This window comes from Hermetia illucens, chromosome 1, assembly GCF_905115235.1.
Source record: "Hermetia illucens chromosome 1, iHerIll2.2.curated.20191125, whole genome shotgun sequence".
NCBI classification, from domain to species: Eukaryota; Metazoa; Arthropoda; class Insecta; order Diptera; family Stratiomyidae; genus Hermetia; species Hermetia illucens.
The window spans coordinates 57348962-57369441 of record NC_051849.1 but is presented as its reverse complement, the minus strand read 5'-3'; the positions used below and the strand labels follow the sequence as shown (position 1 = coordinate 57369441).

The following is a 20480-nucleotide window of genomic DNA, read 5'->3' as shown; positions in this document are numbered from 1 at the left end:
TCGAAACGGTGCGACTTACAGGAAGACACGCTAACAACACCTCTCGCTGACAGACGTAGAGCAGTTTCCTACCCTACACCGTCATCACAAAGTCATACAGCAGAGCGGACCCATAAGTAGAACAGGCATCAAAGAATCCCTTTGTATATGAATTTCGCAGCTTAGACCCCATTCACACTTCAACCTATACATCAATTTCGTTAAGCGCGTCTTGAGCTCGATCAGGTGCGGCTAGAAATACATGCGGTTCATGATTTTGACTCCTACTTCACCTCTTCGTCACTTTCTTCTGGTATTCTAAACTCGCTCCAATTCAACTTGACAAGTGGTAGACGACGCAAGTTGCCTTTGAGCAATATCGCGACGATTTTTTCTATTGAAAAGACGATACCGATTTTAAGTGAGAGCGCAATCCTGACTTTAAGAGACCATGCATGTCTTCCTCCAGATCGAGGAGACAACGAGAGATCTTGGACGGCCAGTCAATGAAGGCAAGACGAAATATATGCCAGCAACGTCAGCATCAAAAACGAACCAACCAACAACATCAAACCGCACTGATCAAACGAGAACAATAAAGATAGGAGACCATTGATAATTGCTCCTAGCTAGGGTCGAAAATCTGGCCGATAACAGCTACGACGATGAAATCCGCGCACGGTTGTTGGCAACCAACAAATCCTATTTCAGTTTACAAAAACTGTTCTGCTCGAAACGTCTCACCAAGCTCTTACTGTATAAGACAATGATCTTGCCAGTCCTCATGTATTCCTCGGAAACTTGGGTTCTTAGCGAGCTCTTGGCCGCGTTCGAGAGAAGAATCCTCCGAAGAATTTTCGGCCCCCTACATGTGGATGGACGATTCCGTAGGCTTCATAACGACGAAATCTACGAGCGAATTAGTGAACTTCAGCGAAAAACCAGACATCCCGATTTCTTATTAAGGCAAGCCTAGGCCGGATACCGGTTGTTTCGCCGATGATGATGATGATTGCCGTACGTCAGGACTCCAACCTTCGAATTGAAGGCGTACGGCGTCTGCGAAGGACACAGACGGTCGTGTGAAGGCGAAATTGGAAATGGAGTGTTGGGTTTTTCCGAGCTGGGCTAAGACAAGAGTGTGGTGCTCGTATAAGAGCATATCTTTTCGCCACAACTCTAACAAAATTCGAGCAGCTCCGATGGTTTGCGAATCAGTCCATTATATATCCGTTCCAACCGTTCATTTTTTTCCTTGATCATTCCCAACAGGTCCCCCACCTTCCCGATCCCACAAATATAGCATTTGAGGTTCTCCTGGTAGTCCTAAGTGCCTTGATAGCCTAGCTTCGCGGACGATCAAAATCGCAGGTAACTAAAAGAAGTTAAAGTAGGCGCACCTATCTATGACGTATATTTACGGCTAAATTATGAAGCAACCAACTAGACTGCACCAAGCAATCTAAAGGAAGGATCCCATTCTGATCGGAAAAGTGTAATTTTCCATCATAACAACGAGAAACCAGATGTTGCCAAACAAATTCATTAACACTTTTTGTTGTCAACCAGAGCAGATATTTCCGGCTTTCCTCGTTGTCTGAGTTCATCACGCGCTGATCGGTTACCAAGGCAGCCATCCCCTTACGTTTTGGAGGATGATGACTCTAGAAACTGGCCAGCTCTGGACGTGTAGAAGAGACTAAACCGATTCACCGGCCGACCCCGCCACGCCCATCGTGTTGTCCCGACCTTGCCTAATGCAATAATTATTCGCTCTGATTTCCGCGCGGTGGTATGGGGACCAAAACGTTTGAAACAACGAACATCACTTGCCAACTTTTTATGGAAAAAAACATTTGAAACTTTACGTTCAAAGAACCCGGAAGCATGTTGATCTCTGGATAATTGAGAACGATGGCAATTACATAACTGACTACTGGGTTAGCTCGTGAGCAACTTCCACTTCAAAAAATGAAAAAATTCTTACAATGAGGTGATGGTCTGTTACCATCCATGAAAACACAAAACCGCACCCTCATCAAAGGAAGTTGAAATCCATAAAAAGTACCTAAATCTGCTTGGTAAGCTCTTTGCCGAGAACCCCAATATCTATCGAATGATGAATAATCCTTGCAAAGATGTCCCAGAATCCGAAACCGTATTGGACAAAGACACCCCCTTAAACCTCTCACAAAATCTCCATCAATGAAAGTGCAAATTGGGCGCTCCCCAATTCATTGCACAGAAGTGCAAAAGTATGGAGAAACCATCCGGAAGCGCAGCCACCCGAGCAGCAAATTGGAAATGACCACAAACGTCCGCCCGGACAGCATTTCTTTCATTTTTGAATGCATTTCCCCGTCAGCTGCATGCCTGCACGCCAAATATCACGGCAAACGTGACTCTCATTTCTCCCAAAATCACAATTGATATAATCGCGCGCTGCGATGCAGAGAATGGAGAAATCGTCGAGCAACTTTACAAGCAGCGAAAACTTTTTATAACTTAAATTTGCGGTTACGCAAGGCAGGGCCTCGGCGAGCATGGGGGCGGGGGTCGGGCGGCGCGGATTGTGGAGTCGCGGTCGATAGATTTGGCGATTAGTCATAGCTCAGCGACAAGGGGCCTCTGGCCAGACGAAAACAAAATAAAGAACCAGCGAGCGAGCGGCGACGGAGTCACCGCGACCATCTCAACAGCATTTAAAGATTTCTGGGAAAGCGTCGACTACGATAATTATGCAAATTCGACAATGCAACTTGTGACAAGTGCCACCATAGTGGGCTGGTAGGGAAGTCACCCTACGCAGGAGTGGGTGGGGGAGTCCATTGGGAGCGTGCAGCCTTGTGGCTATTCCACGGAATTTCGTTCGTTTCATTCATAACCAGTTGACAGGAGCCCGTAAGTTCCTGGGCGAAATCGACTCCCTGGGCCTAGGGATACAGAGTGTGTAGGCGGCATTCCTCGAAATGTTTGAAGGCAGCGTGACGGGCGGAGCCTTCCCAGCAAGCAAAAATTGCGAACCGTCGAGTCTGGCAGACTGACGGGCACTAATCGATAATGCACGGAACTGTGACCTGCCAAAAGTTGGCGGGCAGCAAGTTTCCTCCTCTCACTTCCGCTGGCGACAGGACGCAGTTCCCGAATTTCACAAGGCCGTCGAGTCTGGGCTAATTTGACACTTTCTGGGATACATACCGCAACGAGGGCTGCAAGTCTGTCCTTCGTCATCCTGGCTGGATCCTCTCACCTACGCCTTCGCACTTTCTCACTCACTGACTGCTCCTGCAAGTCCCCCGGGGGGTAGTTCGCTCTGATGACGGCTCAGACGCTTCTGCCTGCCGGAGCCCCACGCAAGGATCGAGCCCTATCAATCAGCGGACGCGGTCAGCCACCAGAATCCTTAGCGCTCGGAATCCACTGCGAGCACTTGGCTGTTTTCACGCGAGACTTTCCGCGGACCTTTGAATCTGCCCGTCAAATTCGAATGAAATCGGGACGAGGTTTCCAGCACTTTTTCTCGACTCAGCTGCCGCGCTCCGCAACACTCTCGCACGCCTGGTCACTGGAGGCTCTTCTTGTCATAAAAACCGAGAAGACGACAGGTCGACACGGCGCGGACACTCAACCAGCACCACTGGCAGCAGAAAAGATATTCGCGAGACAGACGAGCGGAAAACACGGTCACACACTCGACATGAGACAACTTCCCTTGATTTCTACGCGACGGACACTCGCTGGGCCATTGACGGATGGACTCGACGGGATATCGATGGCTGATTCGGACCCGCTATCCCCAATTTCCTTGCGAATTGTAGAGGACGTTATTTCGACACGACGGAACCGAACTACCACAAAACTACTTCCATAAAAATCAATAATTTGACGCGACGTTCTGCAGTGGTTTTGCACTGTTGGTCACACTGCGCTTGCGTCAATGACGTCAGCGGCGAAATTCGCCCGATGGTCGGCACAATCGGGAGATTGTAAACTGTCAGTGATTCGACCAGATTTGGTGTATTTGGCGGGACATGTCTTTTGAATATTTGAAGTGATGAAGGACGTATTTAAACTTTGATTAAAAAAAAATTATCTAATAGTGTGCAAACTGTTGATTTAGCGAGTGCGGAATGCGAAAAGCAGTTCAGATATTGTACTAGAAATGAATAGATATTCATGTTCATAAACAGCTTATTGGCGCGAATCGAATCATATTTTTAGAGAATTTAAACTTAAGTTTTAGATAAAATCTGGACAAACGTTGTTTGGCTGTAAACTTATTGTATTGTGGTAAGTAATGCGGATTTTAATTTTTAGAAAGGGTATTGTCTAAATACCTTTTATTTTCTTGATATGACAAAATTTGTGGCGCGGCAGAAATTTGCGCCATTCGAAATTTATTTCGAATATTGCGAATATGAGCGGGTAGATGGCGCACCGGCGCCGTCCACGCTTTTTAGAACTCGTCACTGGAGTGGAGAGCTGGCGATGAGAAAGTGCTGTTGGTTGGAAACAGAAGGGCCGCATGGATAAGAACCGGTCTCTTCTGTCCCAGCCCTCGGCGACCGCACCACGAGCTCAGCAGTACTGAAAAAGAAATTTACTAAGTTTAGTGTTCAAATACTTCTTTAAAAATACGTAGTAAATTCAGCCACATTAAAGTCGTTCATCCTTTTTCGATTTAAGTAAGAGGTGTACGAATAAGCTTTCAACATTTCCAATTCGATCTTATTGAAGCTATTTAAAGCTGACGCTGAATAAATGGATCAGTGCATAAATGAAAACTAAAAATTCAAAAACCGTTGCCTTTTTCTTTGCTCCTTTTATTTTTCGTTAGTCGGTCTACTATCGAGATACCTGGCTTTGGAATGACGACGTTCAAATGAAAGTCCATGAAAAGAAACGCTTCTGCCACAAGTTTCTCGACAATACAACGCTGCCCAATTGGCAAATTTATAAGAATACCAACCGAGAAGCAAAGAAAGCGATTGCTTTCAACCAAGAGGTCCATTACAAGAATCTTTACGATAAACTGGACAGTCGGGATGACGAGAGAGATCTGTATCAACTTGTCAAAAGCCGACACGACCGCACTCAGGATATCGGACACTTCCTTACTTGCTTACCGACCGTTGAGCCGCGACGGATAGATGGCGAGAATATTTCGAGCAAATTTCAACTGAAGAATTTGTTCATCTTCCACAATCATTGCCGATATTTGAAACAGTTCCACCTGTCAGTGCCACTGAAGTCGACGAGTTAGTAAGACGAATGAAATCCAGGAAAACAACAGGACCTGGCGAGCCTTCGCCATCTGAGGTTGGCGGCTGCTAAGTAGTGCGAGCAGATTCCGCCCTTGGCAGTCGTCAGCGAGACACAAACTGTACCCGCCAAAGAGCTGCCAACAGCACAGCCCCGCCTGGCCAATCCGTCAGCCCGTTCATTTCCCTCTATATTCCTATGACCGAGAACCTAGAGGAGGGTGCCCGTGAGCATGCTGCCCAGTCTGTTCAGCGCGATTTTGCACTGCCGACCAGTCTAGGGAATACCATCGCTAAGTACAATGCTTTAATGGTCACCTGGCTCAAGCCTCAGCCATCGACAAGCTTCTAGTATCGCCAGTATTTCCGCTTGGAATATACCGTCGAAACCAAGGACACCATGCGACTTGGATATACTCTATGCATTCGAGAAAACCCCAGCACCGACTCCAGACACTATCCGTTTATATGGAGCAGGAAAGGTTGGCTTTTCGTCTAGGATTCCTCCTCTTTGATAACTACCCAGCTGTCCATTAGAATCCTGGGGTTTTAAAGACGCAGGGATTGGATGAGCTCGTCCTTATCCATGCGGATCTTCGGTAACCATATGCGAGCAACCGGTCTCCTGGGGATCTTTGAGCTTTACGCGGTCCCAAGTGTCGCTAATTTCAGCGACACAGGAGCTGAGATAATTGGTCCTCACAAGCTATAACGTGGAACCCACGGACCACCTGAGAAAAATCAAAGCAGGGGATGGATCCCGTGTGTTCACCTTTGGGGTCCAGGAGAAGCTCAATGACCATCTCCGACCGCCTGGTCTCAATGCTGGTTCACACCTCCGGAGCTCCTATCCGCCAGCGCCACGTAAGTGTGGTCTACGACCACGCCGTAGAAGGGTTTCGCAGTTCGTGACTCGTCAGCTGGCTGTTGCTACTTACATTTCTGCGAAGGTTGAATAGCATCCGAGCCCTTGCACTCTCTCTCCGCTTGTGTTTTTGTTCGACCTCGTCTTGGGATCGATTGCGTTTGAGCGCATCTACGGCATCTTCCGCTGGTGCTCTGAGGTGGCGGGAGAGACGACGACAACCCTGTCGGCTGAACCAAAACCAAGTGGCCGAGGAGAACCTCCACAGTGGTGGCACCGGGAGACGCTGTATCGCATTGGTTTGCCGCCGTGATGCATTAGGCGAATGCTCCAAAGGCGTAATTAGGACGATCAGACCCGAGTCTGCACGGGGACTCATCTGAAGTGGCAATAGTCACGAAACCTTACCAGTGGTATACTGGTACCATGGGAACCGGAATAGCCCCTGAATTCACATACTTCAGTGAGCTCCTATTGTATGTGCGTTCAACTCGGTTGTTTGCGGTTGACCCCCTAGTGCGAACTTCATAGAGGTTGAGGTTGGGTTCAAGCGAACAGAGGCCTTCGGGTCTCAGCGTGGCGTTGCGGTTCAACACAGGTGCCGCACTCCTTAGTTCGGTAGAGATTTTGGTAGGTCTTGCATCCACCAGTATGAATGCTGGGCCATGCACTCGGTATAGGCTGGTACTGCCGTAGCTTGCTGCAGCGGGTCTCTGATTGTGGTCACAAGATCAATCCGTATCTTGAGAAGACCGCGACGAAACTTCCGCTTCCCCGACCAGTACAATAGCAAATTCTCTCTTTTCACGGCGTGTGATGTGGCCGACGACCTACGCAGCACTCGAGAAAAGAGCATTTTTGATGGCGACCCAATGCTCATCGATATTTTCCCGCTGTTGAGCGACAGCTGGATCATACAAGCGGCTGATGCTGAACTTAGAGGTCGCAGCTCTCCAATCCTGCGAGAAATGGCGGACACAACACACAAGCGAATATAAGCGACCATTAGATGGTGATCGATTTCGAGAACGCTGTCAACGCCTCTTTTGTTACGCACATCCAACAGACATTTCCTAAATCTACTGCTGATAGAAAAGTGTTCGATCTGATTGCTCATCCGGTGTCAGTCAGTTACCCAGCTGACCTTATAGCAGGTTTTGTGCTCGAACAACATTTGCCAACGACGACACGGTAGAAGCTGCAGAAATCCATGAACATGGTGCTCTGCTCTGTTTTGCCGCGTTACATGGCTGGGGAATTGTTTTTTTTAGAAAAAAAAAGAAGAGAAGAAGATGACAATTGCGAAGTGTCTTCCCCTTTTTTTTTGGAGATCGAAAATTGTAAGGATGGGTGATGGTTGGTGGCTCGGGAGAAAATTAACGAATAGTAAGCTCCGCCGGATCGAAGCCACTTAAATCTGAAAAGTGGATGGTGATTGTGTCGTCATTTCCATTCTTATTCCCGAATTATTGGTGATAATTTGTGCTTTACGAGCAAATAAATGCGTATCGCGCAGGAGAATGGGCCTTACCACTTTGGAAAGTGTTCGGCATACCTGGCTAATCGATGTCCTATATCTGTATAGCATTGATCCGAAATCAATAAAGCTTTCGCCGACAGTCATAGAAGGGTGGCATACCACCTTATCAGTGCGTACATCTGAGGGTGCCAATACCTCAGAGCGTATCCTAATACGTTGAGTCCCCTTTGGTTTTGTATGGCACTGAACCCCCTTTCATGGCTACTGAATGATGCTAGAGGGCATAGATGGCCTACGCGCTAAGTGAGAACTGACACACGTGATGTACTTAGAAGTACATCTTAGAAGTCTGTTGCGAATAGTAGAAATGTTCAGCCGTGATATTTGGATGGAGTTTGGATTAGACAAGTGTCGAATCCAAGCCATTCGCAAAGGTCGCGAGCCGCACGCCGGACATAGCGTTGGTGACCTCCACATCGAAACTATGACCAAGACAGACTTCTAGAAGTACCTAGGAATTCCGCAGAGAACTCATGTTCGAGTTGGTGATTTGAGGGATACTTTGCTGTCCGTAGCTGGTGCTGAAATCGCATCTCTCGGGGAAGAATAAGATAAGCGCATTCAATATATACACTATTCTTTCACTGGCTTATGCATTTGGAATATTGCCGCGGTCGAAAACCGATCTGGAAAACGTCCAGCGGCGGAATTCCGAATACATCAACCAAACTCTGTCATGGAGCGGATGAACCTGCCTCATGACATCGGAGGTAGGGGCGTGATTGACGTGGCGGTACAACATCATCGCCAAGTCGACTCGCTGCACACTTATTTTTACAGCAAAGTGTAGGCGAGTCTTTGCATGCGGCTATCTGTAAGGCAGACAGCACTTGAAGTGGTGAAGTCGGATCAAAAGCGGATCGATGAATGGAAATCGAAGGCAATGCACGGTAAACACGTGAATTTTCTCTGGCAGCCATTTGTCGAATCGCATTTTTCGAACAGATAGCTGTACCTAAATTCCTACCTAAATTCTTCACGGCTTCCCTTGATGCCCTGGGACTTTCGTACAGTCTGGTTCAAACCATGTAGAAGTACAACATTCTGCATACGTGCTCGATGTTGCGAGGAGTTCTCGACGGATTCCCCCATTGACCACTGGCCACCACCACCAGCGCCTCTTTAGTTTTTAAGTAGTCCGAGCCTAAATGCTTAGAAGTGCCAAGCAATGTGTTAGTATTAGGTAAAATCCGGTATCTGCCGAGATTGTGACAACTCGGAAATAATAATCCTTGGAGCAACAATCCAATTGAATGAGGGCCTTGAAGTGTGTTAGAGCACTTCATTGAAGATCGTTAACGTAAACAACAGGATAGCCTGAAGGAGGCAATGTGGTCAACACTGCGCTCGTCCGAGATTATTACCTTGATTTGTCCCAAGTACTCATTCACAGCTGAGCCCACTACAACCAGTGAAATTTGAACCGCGACCTTCCGTACGACGTACGCCTTGTGTTCTAACCACTCAGCCATCCGGACACTTACTGTTTATAGTTAGAGAAAAAAACATTAACTTGCCTTTGTACGTTTAAGAAGAAATAATTATTGTAATGTTTTGAGCTCTAGAGTTCTTATTGCTCTCTAGCCCTCTCCCAGGAAGCGTCAGTCCTCCCATGTTTAATTAGGGCTCCCCTCTTAATGTCTGAAGCGGTAGAGGGCGAACAATTAGGTCTTGGTGGGGTACCTTAGGGTCACCATATCATCTGGGCCCCCATGAAGAAGAAAGGAAGACGGGGGCCGCTCGTCGGGTAGATGTCTGAATCGGCTTAGAGCTGATCCTTCTCTGTCCATTCATTGCACGTTACATTTTTGTGAGTTAGAACTCTCCCTTATTAGGCTGTTTGGCATTTTAGCTCCTTTTGGGGTTGAAATCCTCGGTGGCATCATTCTGCCTCGAGACTTCATGTCTATTAGAATAGTTGACCCCGGGTGGCTTTTGTTTCGTTATTGAACCCCGGCCCACATATCGCCGAACTGCTAGCATTCGGGTTAGCTCCAACACGTACCGTCCGGTTCCCTGTATTATCTCATGCAATCAGTGTTCACGACTGGCAACCTTGTTAGAGGAGTTTGTTTGGTTGACAGCTTTGGTGACCGTGTTGATGCCTCGTAATAGAGTTGGCGCCCAACGTGGGGCCACAGCTTTTGCGTCCGTAACAATACCGGAGGATCCAGAACATGTAATGTTTCATTGCCCAAGGATCGCAACGGAGAAGAGTTAGATTCCTCTTCTCAAGGGTTGGGCAAGAACATGAGCCCGGAGAAGTAAATTGCGTAGATGTTGAGGTTGAAGGAGGACAGGCTTACGGTTTCCTGTGCAATCCTGAAAATATAGTGGAGTTACTGAAGGAGGAAAGAAGGACGAAAGGCGGAAGCATGAGAAGGACGAGTGCCTAAAGGCAAACCTACCCCGCGAAGTAAAACCCAGATGTTGGTCCCGCAGGGCTGGTGGTTGTTAGTAGGTGCGAATACCACACGGGCCCGCTCTACCTCCGGTGTTTGTGTAACGAGCTGGAGCGGGCGTATCTTTCGAAGATTTCCCATCTCCGTGTACATGTAAAAAAAATACCTTAACCGCTTCCGGTAGGACTTATTTTTCAAAATTATAATTCGTTTCATCATCAATTTTAGGAATTATCGTTTGCTAAAGACTCCATCCGTTAACTCCATCCGTTTTCGCATATTCAAACGCCAACCCGACCTTCAGTACTAAAACTCAATCTCAACTCACCACCACATCGCAACTCACCTCGGCGATATGTCATTGCGTACATGCCGGCAAAAATTCTCAAGGCATCCAATACGACGATAACTTCACAGTGTACTCAGCCACTGTGTGGAACGCCATTGTTGACCGAATCGACTTGTGCTTAGCGGAATATAAATCTTTAAATTTCCACTTCATCACAAAATAAGGTACGTTTAAATTAGCTAATTTTTTATCTTTCAATCGTCATTATCATTTTTCTCAAATTGTTTTCCGTGTCATTGTGTAAATAGTGAAGAAAATTGCATTTGAAAAATTCCAACAATGTCGAAATTCGCTTGTGGCTTGTGTTAGCGCAAATACCGATGACTTTGACTTTGAGCGGAATTTTCAATTTCAAGTTTGCCGGCCGAGCCTGGCGGGAAGACGTTGAACGGTTATTTCCCCGGGCGGCTAGTAAACTGTTTAGTTTGTGATTTTTGGTCTGTTCCGGCTCGAGGTAAACTCCGTGGATTCTAGTGATTTGAAAAGCATTTTTTCTGGTCGTGGGAAAGTGCGGAAAGTAGTTCGCAATCGATTGCGGGTTCGGTGACTCAATTCGTGAAGGTCTTTCTGGCGCTTTCGAGAAAATTCGGATTAGAACTTCTCTGGACGATCGAAGATTGGGACGGGCTCGTTGGAATAAAATTAGAAAGTGTCGGGGAAGTCGGTTGGCTTGAAAATCTGCAAATTGGGTTTGGTGATTGTGTCGGCGGCTGCATGGCGATGACGCCACTTGCAAGTGGCCGTTTGGCGCCCAAACATTGCGAACATCTGCAACGCTCCGCGATCTCACGCCGCCCGTTGCGAGGATGCTAATCATGACTCAAAGTGATTTTGTTTACCTCAGGGAATCCTGAGCACAACTTCGGAAATTGCGTCGCGTCTGTCATGAGTTCCGTTTGGGTGATCCTCATTCAAGGCCGGTGTCCGTTACTTCATGTTCAAATCCAAACCAATAAGGGACATTCGATCGGGAATTTCACAACCTCTAGTTGGTTCTTCTTATAATTCTTCGCTGTCGCCAGCGGCTAAAACCAGCCAGTTTCGAAATATTTCTCAAATTGTGAGACGTTGCTTGACTTGGGGATTGATCGTACACAAACACTTCGTATTGCGCCCTTGGCGCCCGTCCAAGTACTTCGAAATTTGTTTTGAACATGATCTTGCTTAGTAAACTTCAGTTTTTTGAATTTTGTGGTCGCGTTTCTTTGGTTGGACATTTCTCTTTACATCTCGAACTTCCTTCCCTTGCATCTCCAGTGTCTTCAATGTGAAGACTTCGTTATTTCAATGGCGCCCTCTATTCCGGAGATCTGGGTGTCGGTGTTTCCCTTCACTTTCTCGCTTCTCCGGTAGTGTTTACCCGCGCCTAAACTGTTGACAGTCGTATTGGGATGCGAGTGTAGTCCATCTCATCCTTTTGGAATGGTTAACTAATTAGCTTGAAGGGTTCCTTGAGGGTTAAAAGAGGGTCTCAAATCTGAGGCATGTGAGGATTTGTTTTGTGTAAGATGCCTCGAGTGCGCCATGAGCGACAACAGATGGGTTTTTAGTAAATTCGACAGTCTTTGTTGTTTTTGTGACGCAGATGTTACACTCTGATCCTTTTTTGTTGTTGCTTGGATATTCGTCATCAGAGAAATTGCCAAGGACCGTTTGATACATCACTTCGGGCTAGTCCTCTTGTTCTCAGGCTGTCTGCAAATCAGGGAATTCCTTTCGCCAAAGCGAGGCCATTGTTAGGTGAAGGTCAGCCTTTCTGGCAATAACAAAAACTCGCTTTATCTGTCATTGCTCCTCAGCATGTCTGAAGAGAGTTCCTCTGTATTTGCATAAAGTTGCTATCGAAACGCACCTCACCTTCCAAAAGAAAAAGGCGCGAACGCCGTTTTCCATCACCTTATGGAAGAACACATGGGTAATTATACCTTCTCAATCTTTTGCAGGTAAAACTGGAAGCATCCATGCTAGCTAATTAAAAAAATAATCTAATAATGATAAATAATCTAATCACCATGCCTTTGATTCAGCTACGAATCTAAATTGCCGATGAGCTGCGTAGTTTCCTTTCCTCTTGTCTCGCTTTGAAAAGAGAGTTGTCAGTCATTTAACGGTTGGGTTGAAAAGTTCGTTGGCTAGCATAGAAAAAAAATGTTTGTTGATAAAATTGTTTCCTATTATTCCATATAGTTGCCTGCGGTCGTATGATTTTTCGATACAATTTCTATAGTATATTTTGTCCTTAGCCTCAAAATAGGCCTCAGTTTCCGCGATTATCTCTCCATCGGCGCTAGATTTCTTTCCAGCGAGCATTGTCTTGAGGTCTGAGCAGATCTGATTCCCAGATCTGGAGAAATTTTGATATTGTTTTCATTGATGACACGTGCATCGTCTTGATGAAACTCAACTTCAACACTCCAATAACAGAATAGTTGCCGTTGATGGTTTTCCTCTTCTGAAAATGGTCGATGAATATCACACAAAGCGCATCCCCAAAATTCTCACCGAACATTACCTATCGTTGTAACGCCTACTGTGGCATCAGGCTATCATGCAATTCAATTGCTGCATTAACATCTGGCAACTTTATCGTCGATTCAATGCGCTTCATCGAGCGCCAGCGTACCATTGGCTTATGAGACGCCGCTGACTGTATCTGCTTATATATATACCCTGTCGGCGACTGGGGCCAACAATACTGGTGCCATATCTAAGTCACCCCGGTTGACTAATTCTCCGCTTCTATCTGCCTACGCAGTTCTGATGATTGTCCTACTGTCGCTGCATTAGCGCCACCACGCGCTTCCTCCTGCGCATCATCGACGTCTGCCACCGCTGAAACGCAAGCCTTTCTGGTTTCATGTCTGTCGAGCATTCCAACATCACGTCATCCGCATTTCTGAAACCTGGTTGGATGGCAGCTTTTTAGATTCCGAGCTCCCCGGAGGTTACTCCGTTTTTCATTGAGATTGTGCTGCGCTTGGCAAAACAACCGGCGTAGGTGCCCTAATAGCTGCTAGGTCCCCTCTCCGAGCCGAAATCATCTTTTCCTCCTTCACCTACGGTTCTGCATCATACAAGTCATTCCGTCAAACGTATGCCTCTATCGTATCCTATGTATATTTTCCCTGGCTCAGCCCCCCTTCTCTATGCAAGGATTTATCCGACATTGTCAGAAGTCCTAATCGTTTTATTCTCCTGGCCTGCCCTCTCTCCATAATCACTCCACCCACACTTCCTTTCGTCTATCCACTTTCATGTACATTTGTGCCGCCCTCCACTTTAACCTTCTTGTGCGTTGTCTTTCCCAATCTCCTCATGCCCCCTCTCCTGACTCCACTCCCCTGTTGCACGCAAACCTACCAAGTTCAAATTTCGTAAGGCGAACTTCCAAGGCCTGAACTTGCGGACATCAACTGGGTTCCCTTTCTGTCTCCATTATCGTTTGATCAGGCACTCAACACCTTCTATACCATTTTATCTTATCTACCCTGTTATGTTCCTTCCTCTCCTAAGTGTTTACGTTCTGACCCTGTCTGGTTCAAGTCCACAAACAATTCTTTAAAAAGATACTGCGAGGAAGAAGTCCCTGTCTCCTAGAACCTATGCTAATTCCGTTTTTTTTTTTTCAAAACTGGGTTTCTCGGTCAAATCCTTACTACCGTAAATCTGGAGACGATTATCTAACCAGTGTTGTGTCCCGTATCGCCTACCATTCCTCTTCTTACTCCTCTCCTTGTCGAGTACCTCATTGGCAAATTTAATGCCAATATCGGCCCTGGCCACGATAGTCTTCCAAACCTCTTTTCGCTTAAAACTGGTTAGTCCATCTGCCATCCCCTATCTCTTATTTTCAGCAAAAGCCTCGAGCAGAATCATTTTTCCGACTTGTGGAAAGAGGCTCTCATCATCCCCATTCACAAAAGTGACGATCACAAGCTTGCCGAGAATTATCGTCCCATTTTCCTCCTCTCCTTCTGTTCCAAAATCTTCGAAAGATATGTCAGCGGGGGTTGTCCGCCCACTTTGGTTACCACATAGTGAAAGAGCAACACAGCTTTTTTAAGAACAGGTGCAGTGCCTACAATTTGCTCGACTTTGCCAACTTTGTCGCCAAATGCCTAAATTCATGGGAAGAAATGCATACCATTTACAATGACTGCTAAAGCTTTCGACACTGTAAATAACAAGATACTTCTATGCAAACTATCGTCTCTAAGCGTTCCCATACCACTTGTTTTGTGGCTTGCCTCTTATCGATCCCGCCGCGTCTGTTTTGAGGGCTGCACATCCCGCTCCTTCCCCTCTGGTGTCCCCCAGGGATCTATTCTGGTCCTTTATTATTTTTATTTTATACCGACGACTTTATACTACGTTAGGCTTTATACTACGCTCCTCCTTTGATTTTGATTCCATCCAACCCTCCTTAACTCTCTTCAATTCCCTCGTGAGGATTATTCTCGAATACTGGTGCGTTATTTAATCACTTTCCCGTAATTGTGATTGTGCTCCCTTTGAAAATGTGCAACGTAAATCCACCCGTTCCCACTTCTTTAAGACAAATTCCTTTGTGTGGACTACCCCTCTCGCTTTCGCTTTCTAGACCTCCTCTTCCTATAACAGCGTAGACCCTTCTCGGATTTATGCACATTTTTTAAACTTTCTTCGGATCTGATGGACTGCACCGCCTCTAACGACATCACATACCGTCCTGCGTCTATAACACACGTAACGTAGAAATTTTCAACGTGGCCTTCGCAAAGCTCAAAGTCTTCTTCCATTATCTGATTCCTGCGCTTTTAACTTTTCTTTAAGTCATTTTAAGCATAGGATAAGATTATTGCTTTCTCCTTTTCTTGAGGGCAATAAGTAATTGGAGTTTACTGATGCCGTAGCCTTGTCAACCGACTGTTGCGTCTTTGCACGCATTCACTGCATGCATCGTCCTCGGTGCTCATTTTACCTCGTTTAAAGTTAGCAAATCACTTCTCAGTAAAATAGTTATCGTTCCGATTCCACCTTCCTCGCCACCACCTCAGAGAAACAACATATTGTGGTGTACATTTTGTGTATGAGACGTGTTGCATCCCGGCTCGTTCTAGAAGACCTGAATTTCATGCAAAAACAACATCGAAACACGATTTCTGAGGACATGACTTCTGGTCACTCTCCTGCTATAAAGCATTGAACCGCGGGGCTGGAACAGTTCTTCACTGGGGCTTGTGGTTCTTTCCCTTTCTTGTTTTCTTCGCAACTCTTCTTACCTAAGTTGCTGATGAATAGTTTTCAACTCCTTTACAACTTGATTCCAATTCATCGTTATCTCCAGCATGAACTCAAGAATACTTTCGGGTGTTGGGGTGCATTCCTAGTTTTCCAGAGTTTTCTAGAACCGTTGCCCAAACTGTAGGTGCGTAGAGTAGCATGGAACTAACTACCCTTGAAATAAGACGACGTCAACTTTGTCTTGATCTACCAATGTTCGGTAGTATCTTTGAGATCGTTACCGCGATGGGAGATGTTTTAGTTGCAGCGCACTGTGTTTTTTGAAGTTGAGCCTTTGGTCAGTCATTACTCCCAAGTATTTAAGCGATGGTTGAGAGCACATTGATTGTTCACCAACTTTAATTTTCACGGTTGTGTCTTCTTTCTTTTGCCGATTAGCATAATTTCCATTTTATGTTCAGCAAGTAATAGGTCGGATTTGTTCAAATTGATCTCCCAAATCGCTTCGTTTCTGTAGATCTCGATCTGGTCTAGGCGTTTTGCGACTTGTTATCGCGATATCATCCAATGGTTGTCGCGTTGTTAGTGTAGTGTCAACACTCCATTGTACATAGTTAACCACAGGAGGGACCTAAGGCAGAATCCTGCGGCACCCGCACGTTCTCGGGAATAATTTTAACTCATCGTCCGCGTCGCAGTGCAATCTTCTCCCAAGAAAAAATTCAACAACTATACGTAGAATGTACTTCGGGGCCTGTATTTTGGCTAGAACCTCTACGATTTTCGTCCACTTTGCACTGTTGAACGCGTTTTTACATTGAGAGTTACCACCGCGCAGCATTTGTCATCTTGTATTGCAACCCGAGCCAGGCTAGTGACCATGTCGATTGCGTTGACGGTTTATCTCTCCCTACAAAATCCGAATTGCTTGTCAGAAAGATATTGCTTTTCTGCAATAACGAACAGTATATTATATATTATTCTGTCAGTTTTTCAATAGTATTGACCAAACATATCGGTCGATATGTAAAGGGGCCGGCCTCGGAATTAGTATCAACTTTAGTAGCTTCCATTGCTCGGGAAGAGATTTACATGTACTGCAGGGAGGAGACTTATATAGCTCACATCCTCTGTGAAGGGAATGTTCACTATATTCTGCAGCAACGTAGGACAAGTAATCGGTGGGGAGCGTTTGCCTTTCAGTGATGACATTACCGATCTGTATGCACCTCTCCATGGATCAGTCAGCTTCAGTACATTCGCTTGAAATATATCTCAGTGAATTCTTTAATCGGGTTATTCAGGAAGGTAGAATATCATCTGAATGGTAAGAAAGCACTACAGATCCAATATGGAAAAAGAAAGGTAGTTCAGCAGTTATGTTCAAATTACCGTCCGATTTGGTTACTTTCGCATACCGTGAAGATTTTTGAACACATTTTCGACAACCGCGAAATTCGCGAAATCGTTGAAATAACCATGATTCAAGCCGAGTTTGTCAAGAACTGTGGAACTACTGACGCAATACATGCTGGGCGGTTACTCATGGAGATGCATCGTCCTTTCTACATTCTTCTTTTTCTTCAGCCTTTGTCCCGTTCAACAGCGGTGTTGGCTCGTTATGATCGCTTTCGCCATTTAGTTCTATCGAAGCCTGATCTGGGTGCAATTTTGAGGCTTTTAAATCCCCATCCAGGGTATCAAGCCATCGTTGTTTCGGCCTGCCTTTTGGTCGTTTATAAACTCAAATCAAATCTAAAATTTACCGCAGTCATTCGTCCTGTCGCTCTTTATGGTTCTGAGTGTTGACGGGCTATAAAAGACAATGAACGGCATCTTGCGGTAATGGAGACGAAGATGTTGCTTTGTACTAGTGGCGTGACACGTTTTGATCACATTTGAAATGGGGATATCCGTGATCGGAAAAACTGCGAGAGAGGCATCTTCAATGGTATGGTAACGTAATTTGCGCTAACGAGAATTCACGTGCCAAGATTGTCTGAACATCGAAGTTGATTGTAAGCGACCAGAAGGAAGGCCGAAACAACGGTGGCTTGATTCGCTGGATGGGGATTTAAAAGCGTCGCGATTGCATTCAGATCAGGCATTTGATAGAGTCAAATGACGAATCCGACGAGCCGACCTCACTTGTGAACGGGGCAAAGGCAGAAGAAAGCTGCTTGTATAATAATTTTTTCTTCGCATTTCTGCATTGCAAGTGTAGCTCCACGAATTTGGGTCGATTTCTTCTGCGCTAGGAGTATTTTTGTGAATTTCTTTCAATTCACTTCCAGCTTTGAAGCAGTTTTTCTGACATTCCTCTAATTGTTGGTTTGGAAGATGGTAGCCTGATGATCTCTGTGACGCTCATTGACATGCCACTGCAAGTATTTGATAAGGGTGTCGTTGACGAAAGTGAGGTCTATAATCGATTGTAATTCTCCCTTCCGATATGTGTTGACTCCCTCAGAGTTCACAAGCACCACATTCAAGCGCGAGAATGTCTCTTGCAGTATTCGTCGCCTTGCTTCCCCATTCTTTTGCTCCTCTAATGTGAGGCTCAGTGCTTCGTAACAGCTAAAGATATATATATCTCATATCTTGACATGTGTAAGTCCGTCCTCTGGATGTTTTTTCGCATCTTCTATAACTCGACTTCCTCAACTCCATATCGCTGTTTTGCTATTTTTGTCTGTTACCCATACTCTGCTATGCACATTTTCATATTGTTCAGATACGATAGCTATATCAACATTGCTTTCGAAGACGCTCTGGGAAAGTAGGTCTTTGGCCGCCCGACATTAATTCAGATTAACTTGCATAAACTTCATTTATGAGAGTCTTTCTGAACACTGTGCTTTTACTGCTCCCTGCAATGTGGGCGCTGTCGCCATTTTTTATTTCCACAGAGAACACGCATTTGGGGTTCCCATCGCAATCCTCCGCAAAATGGCGTTGTTCTCCGCATTTGGGTCACAGACTGGATCTGTCTTGCGACCTAGTGGAGGCTTTCGCTATGTCGTCAAACTGCTAGCACATTCGGCTGATTAACCTTCCCGCGAGGTTCCACTTTATAGTCAAAGGGGTTTAACGTGTCTTTGACATTCTTCTGTCTGTACTGTTCGATTTGACCTGTCTCACTTTCCAACTCCCACTTCTACAAATGCCCAAATGTGACCCCCGCGACCTTGTGTTACTTACCATTTCTGTCATTCTTTGGTCTAATATTGTAAATGCCCCTTATTGGAATTTTTGCTAGATAAGCTTTCATCAGTGAAGTTTTTTGGTTACTCCTGGAGTTCCTCAGTTCGTCACAAATGGGTCGCTTTCTATAGTAGCCCGGCCAATATTCGACTTTGGAAAAATATTTTCACTTCACTAAAAATACTTTTTAAGTTGCGGTGCTCTAAATATCTCTATTTGTTTTCTTACAGACATTTAGAAAATGGCTCAGGAAGCAGATATTCCAACTTTCAAATGCGTATTAGTTGGTGATGGTGGTACTGGCAAAACAACATTCGTCAAACGCCACATGACCGGTGAATTCGAAAAGAAATACGTTGCAACTCTCGGTGTCGAGGTACATCCACTTGTATTCCACACTAATCGCGGCGCTATTCGATTCAACGTCTGGGATACAGCTGGCCAAGAGAAATTCGGTGGACTGCGCGATGGCTACTACATTCAGGGACAGTGCGCCATCATCATGTTCGACGTAACATCGCGTGTTACATACAAAAACGTCCCGAATTGGCACAGAGATTTAGTTCGTGTCTGCGAGAATATTCCAATTGTACTGTGTGGCAATAAAGTCGACATTAAGGATCGTAAAGTGAAAGCCAAAAGCATCGTTTTCCACAGAAAGAAGAATCTTCAGGTGAGGGACCCTTGCCCTATCTCTAACTTTGTTTAGAATGTTCTTGCTCGTCTAGATAATAAACTAATCTTCGTTTCTTGTCCTCTTTCAGTATTACGACATCTCAGCCAAATCGAACTACAACTTCGAGAAACCCTTCTTATGGTTGGCCCGCAAACTCGTCGGCGATCCAAACCTAGAATTCGTTGCAATGCCAGCTCTTCTCCCGCCCGAGGTCAAAATGGACAAGGAATGGCAGATCCAGATCGAGAAGGATTTGCAAGAGGCACAGGAAACCGCTCTGCCCGAAGAGGATGAAGACTTGTAGAAGAAAGAAAGAATAAAACCAAACTTTAAAATTAAAAACAAATTTAACATTATTATTTCATTCGTGGAACTAGTTCTCGAGCTCCCCATTCTGTTGCACCTTTCAACGTTTTATTTGAGGGCGATTTTACTCAGAATCGGTTCGCTTCATTGGGGAAGGGAGAATTGAGATCTCTCTCAGCAGTTTTTTCGAGTTTACGCCATATTTCCAGTTGAAGTTCTTTTTTGTATTAGTTACTATTTTTTTTCTTTAGAAAATGGTGTGAACGCAATTGTTATGTCTTGATTAAAGTGTTAACGAACGTAGGAGTGGTTTAAACTTCTAATGCACTTTTTCGACTATATTGTAAGATTTTTATGTGGAATGAACCATTCGTTTGAGAATAAATAAGAGTAATTTAAACGATAAAGTTGCCTTTCGATATTTTTGAAAATAAACACTTAGTAATTTTGAAATTGTGACCCCATACCAGCCTCCTTTGACGACTCCATTCGCTTCTGCTTACATTTTATTTTGAGTTTCAATTTTTGGCGAGGGGGGCATATTCTTCCTTTTCTTTTTCTTCAGCCTTTGTCCCGCTCACAAGCGGAGTGGGTTCGTCGTAATTGGTTTCGCCATTTGGCCCTATCAAATGCCTGACCTGGATGCAATCTAAAGGCTTTTAAATCCCCATCTAG

At 45.3% G+C, this 20480-nt stretch overlaps 2 protein-coding genes across 7 annotated transcripts in view; one reads left to right on the top strand and one right to left on the bottom strand.

The window, feature by feature from the left end:
• The window catches only part of LOC119647207 (syntaxin-1A), a 212770-nt gene extending 209493 nt beyond the window's left edge, over window positions 1–3277 (bottom strand). For all 4 annotated transcript variants that reach the window (XR_005248812.1, XR_005248811.1, XM_038048029.1 and 1 more), the window contains exon 1: window positions 3178–3277. Coding sequence is in view for 2 of the 4 variants with exons in the window: in XM_038048029.1 (XP_037903957.1) it covers window positions 3178–3210 (33 nt within the window). In the remaining 2 variants the exon portion in view is untranslated. The remainder of the gene's footprint in view (window positions 1–3177) is intronic.
• Window positions 3278–10404: 7127 nt separating this feature from the next.
• On the top strand, window positions 10405–20212 carry LOC119647208 (GTP-binding nuclear protein Ran). 3 transcript variants are annotated; one of them, XM_038048031.1, is made up of 3 exons: window positions 10405–10560; window positions 19054–19496; window positions 19588–20212. In XM_038048031.1, exons 2-3 carry the CDS (start codon window positions 19065–19067, stop codon window positions 19801–19803), a joined length of 648 nt encoding a protein of 215 aa, XP_037903959.1. In that variant the 5' UTR covers window positions 10405–10560; window positions 19054–19064; the 3' UTR covers window positions 19804–20212. The 3 variants fall into 3 exon arrangements, with proteins under 3 accessions (XP_037903959.1, XP_037903960.1, XP_037903961.1); XM_038048032.1 differs by lacking the exon at window positions 10405–10560 and adding an exon at window positions 10702–10850; XM_038048033.1 differs by lacking the exon at window positions 10405–10560 and adding an exon at window positions 10729–10869.
• Window positions 20213–20480: the final 268 nt, after the last annotated feature.

What these genes read in the sequence shown, in the direction of transcription:
- LOC119647208 (XM_038048031.1), top strand. Translation starts at nt 19,065, where the DNA reads ATGGCTCAGGAAGCAGATATTCCAACTTTCAAATGCGTATTAGTTGGT. An exon ending in ACAGAAAGAAGAATCTTCAG is followed by an intron (nt 19,497 to 19,587) that starts GTGAGGGACCCT and finishes GTCCTCTTTCAG; the next exon opens with TATTACGACATCTCAGCCAA.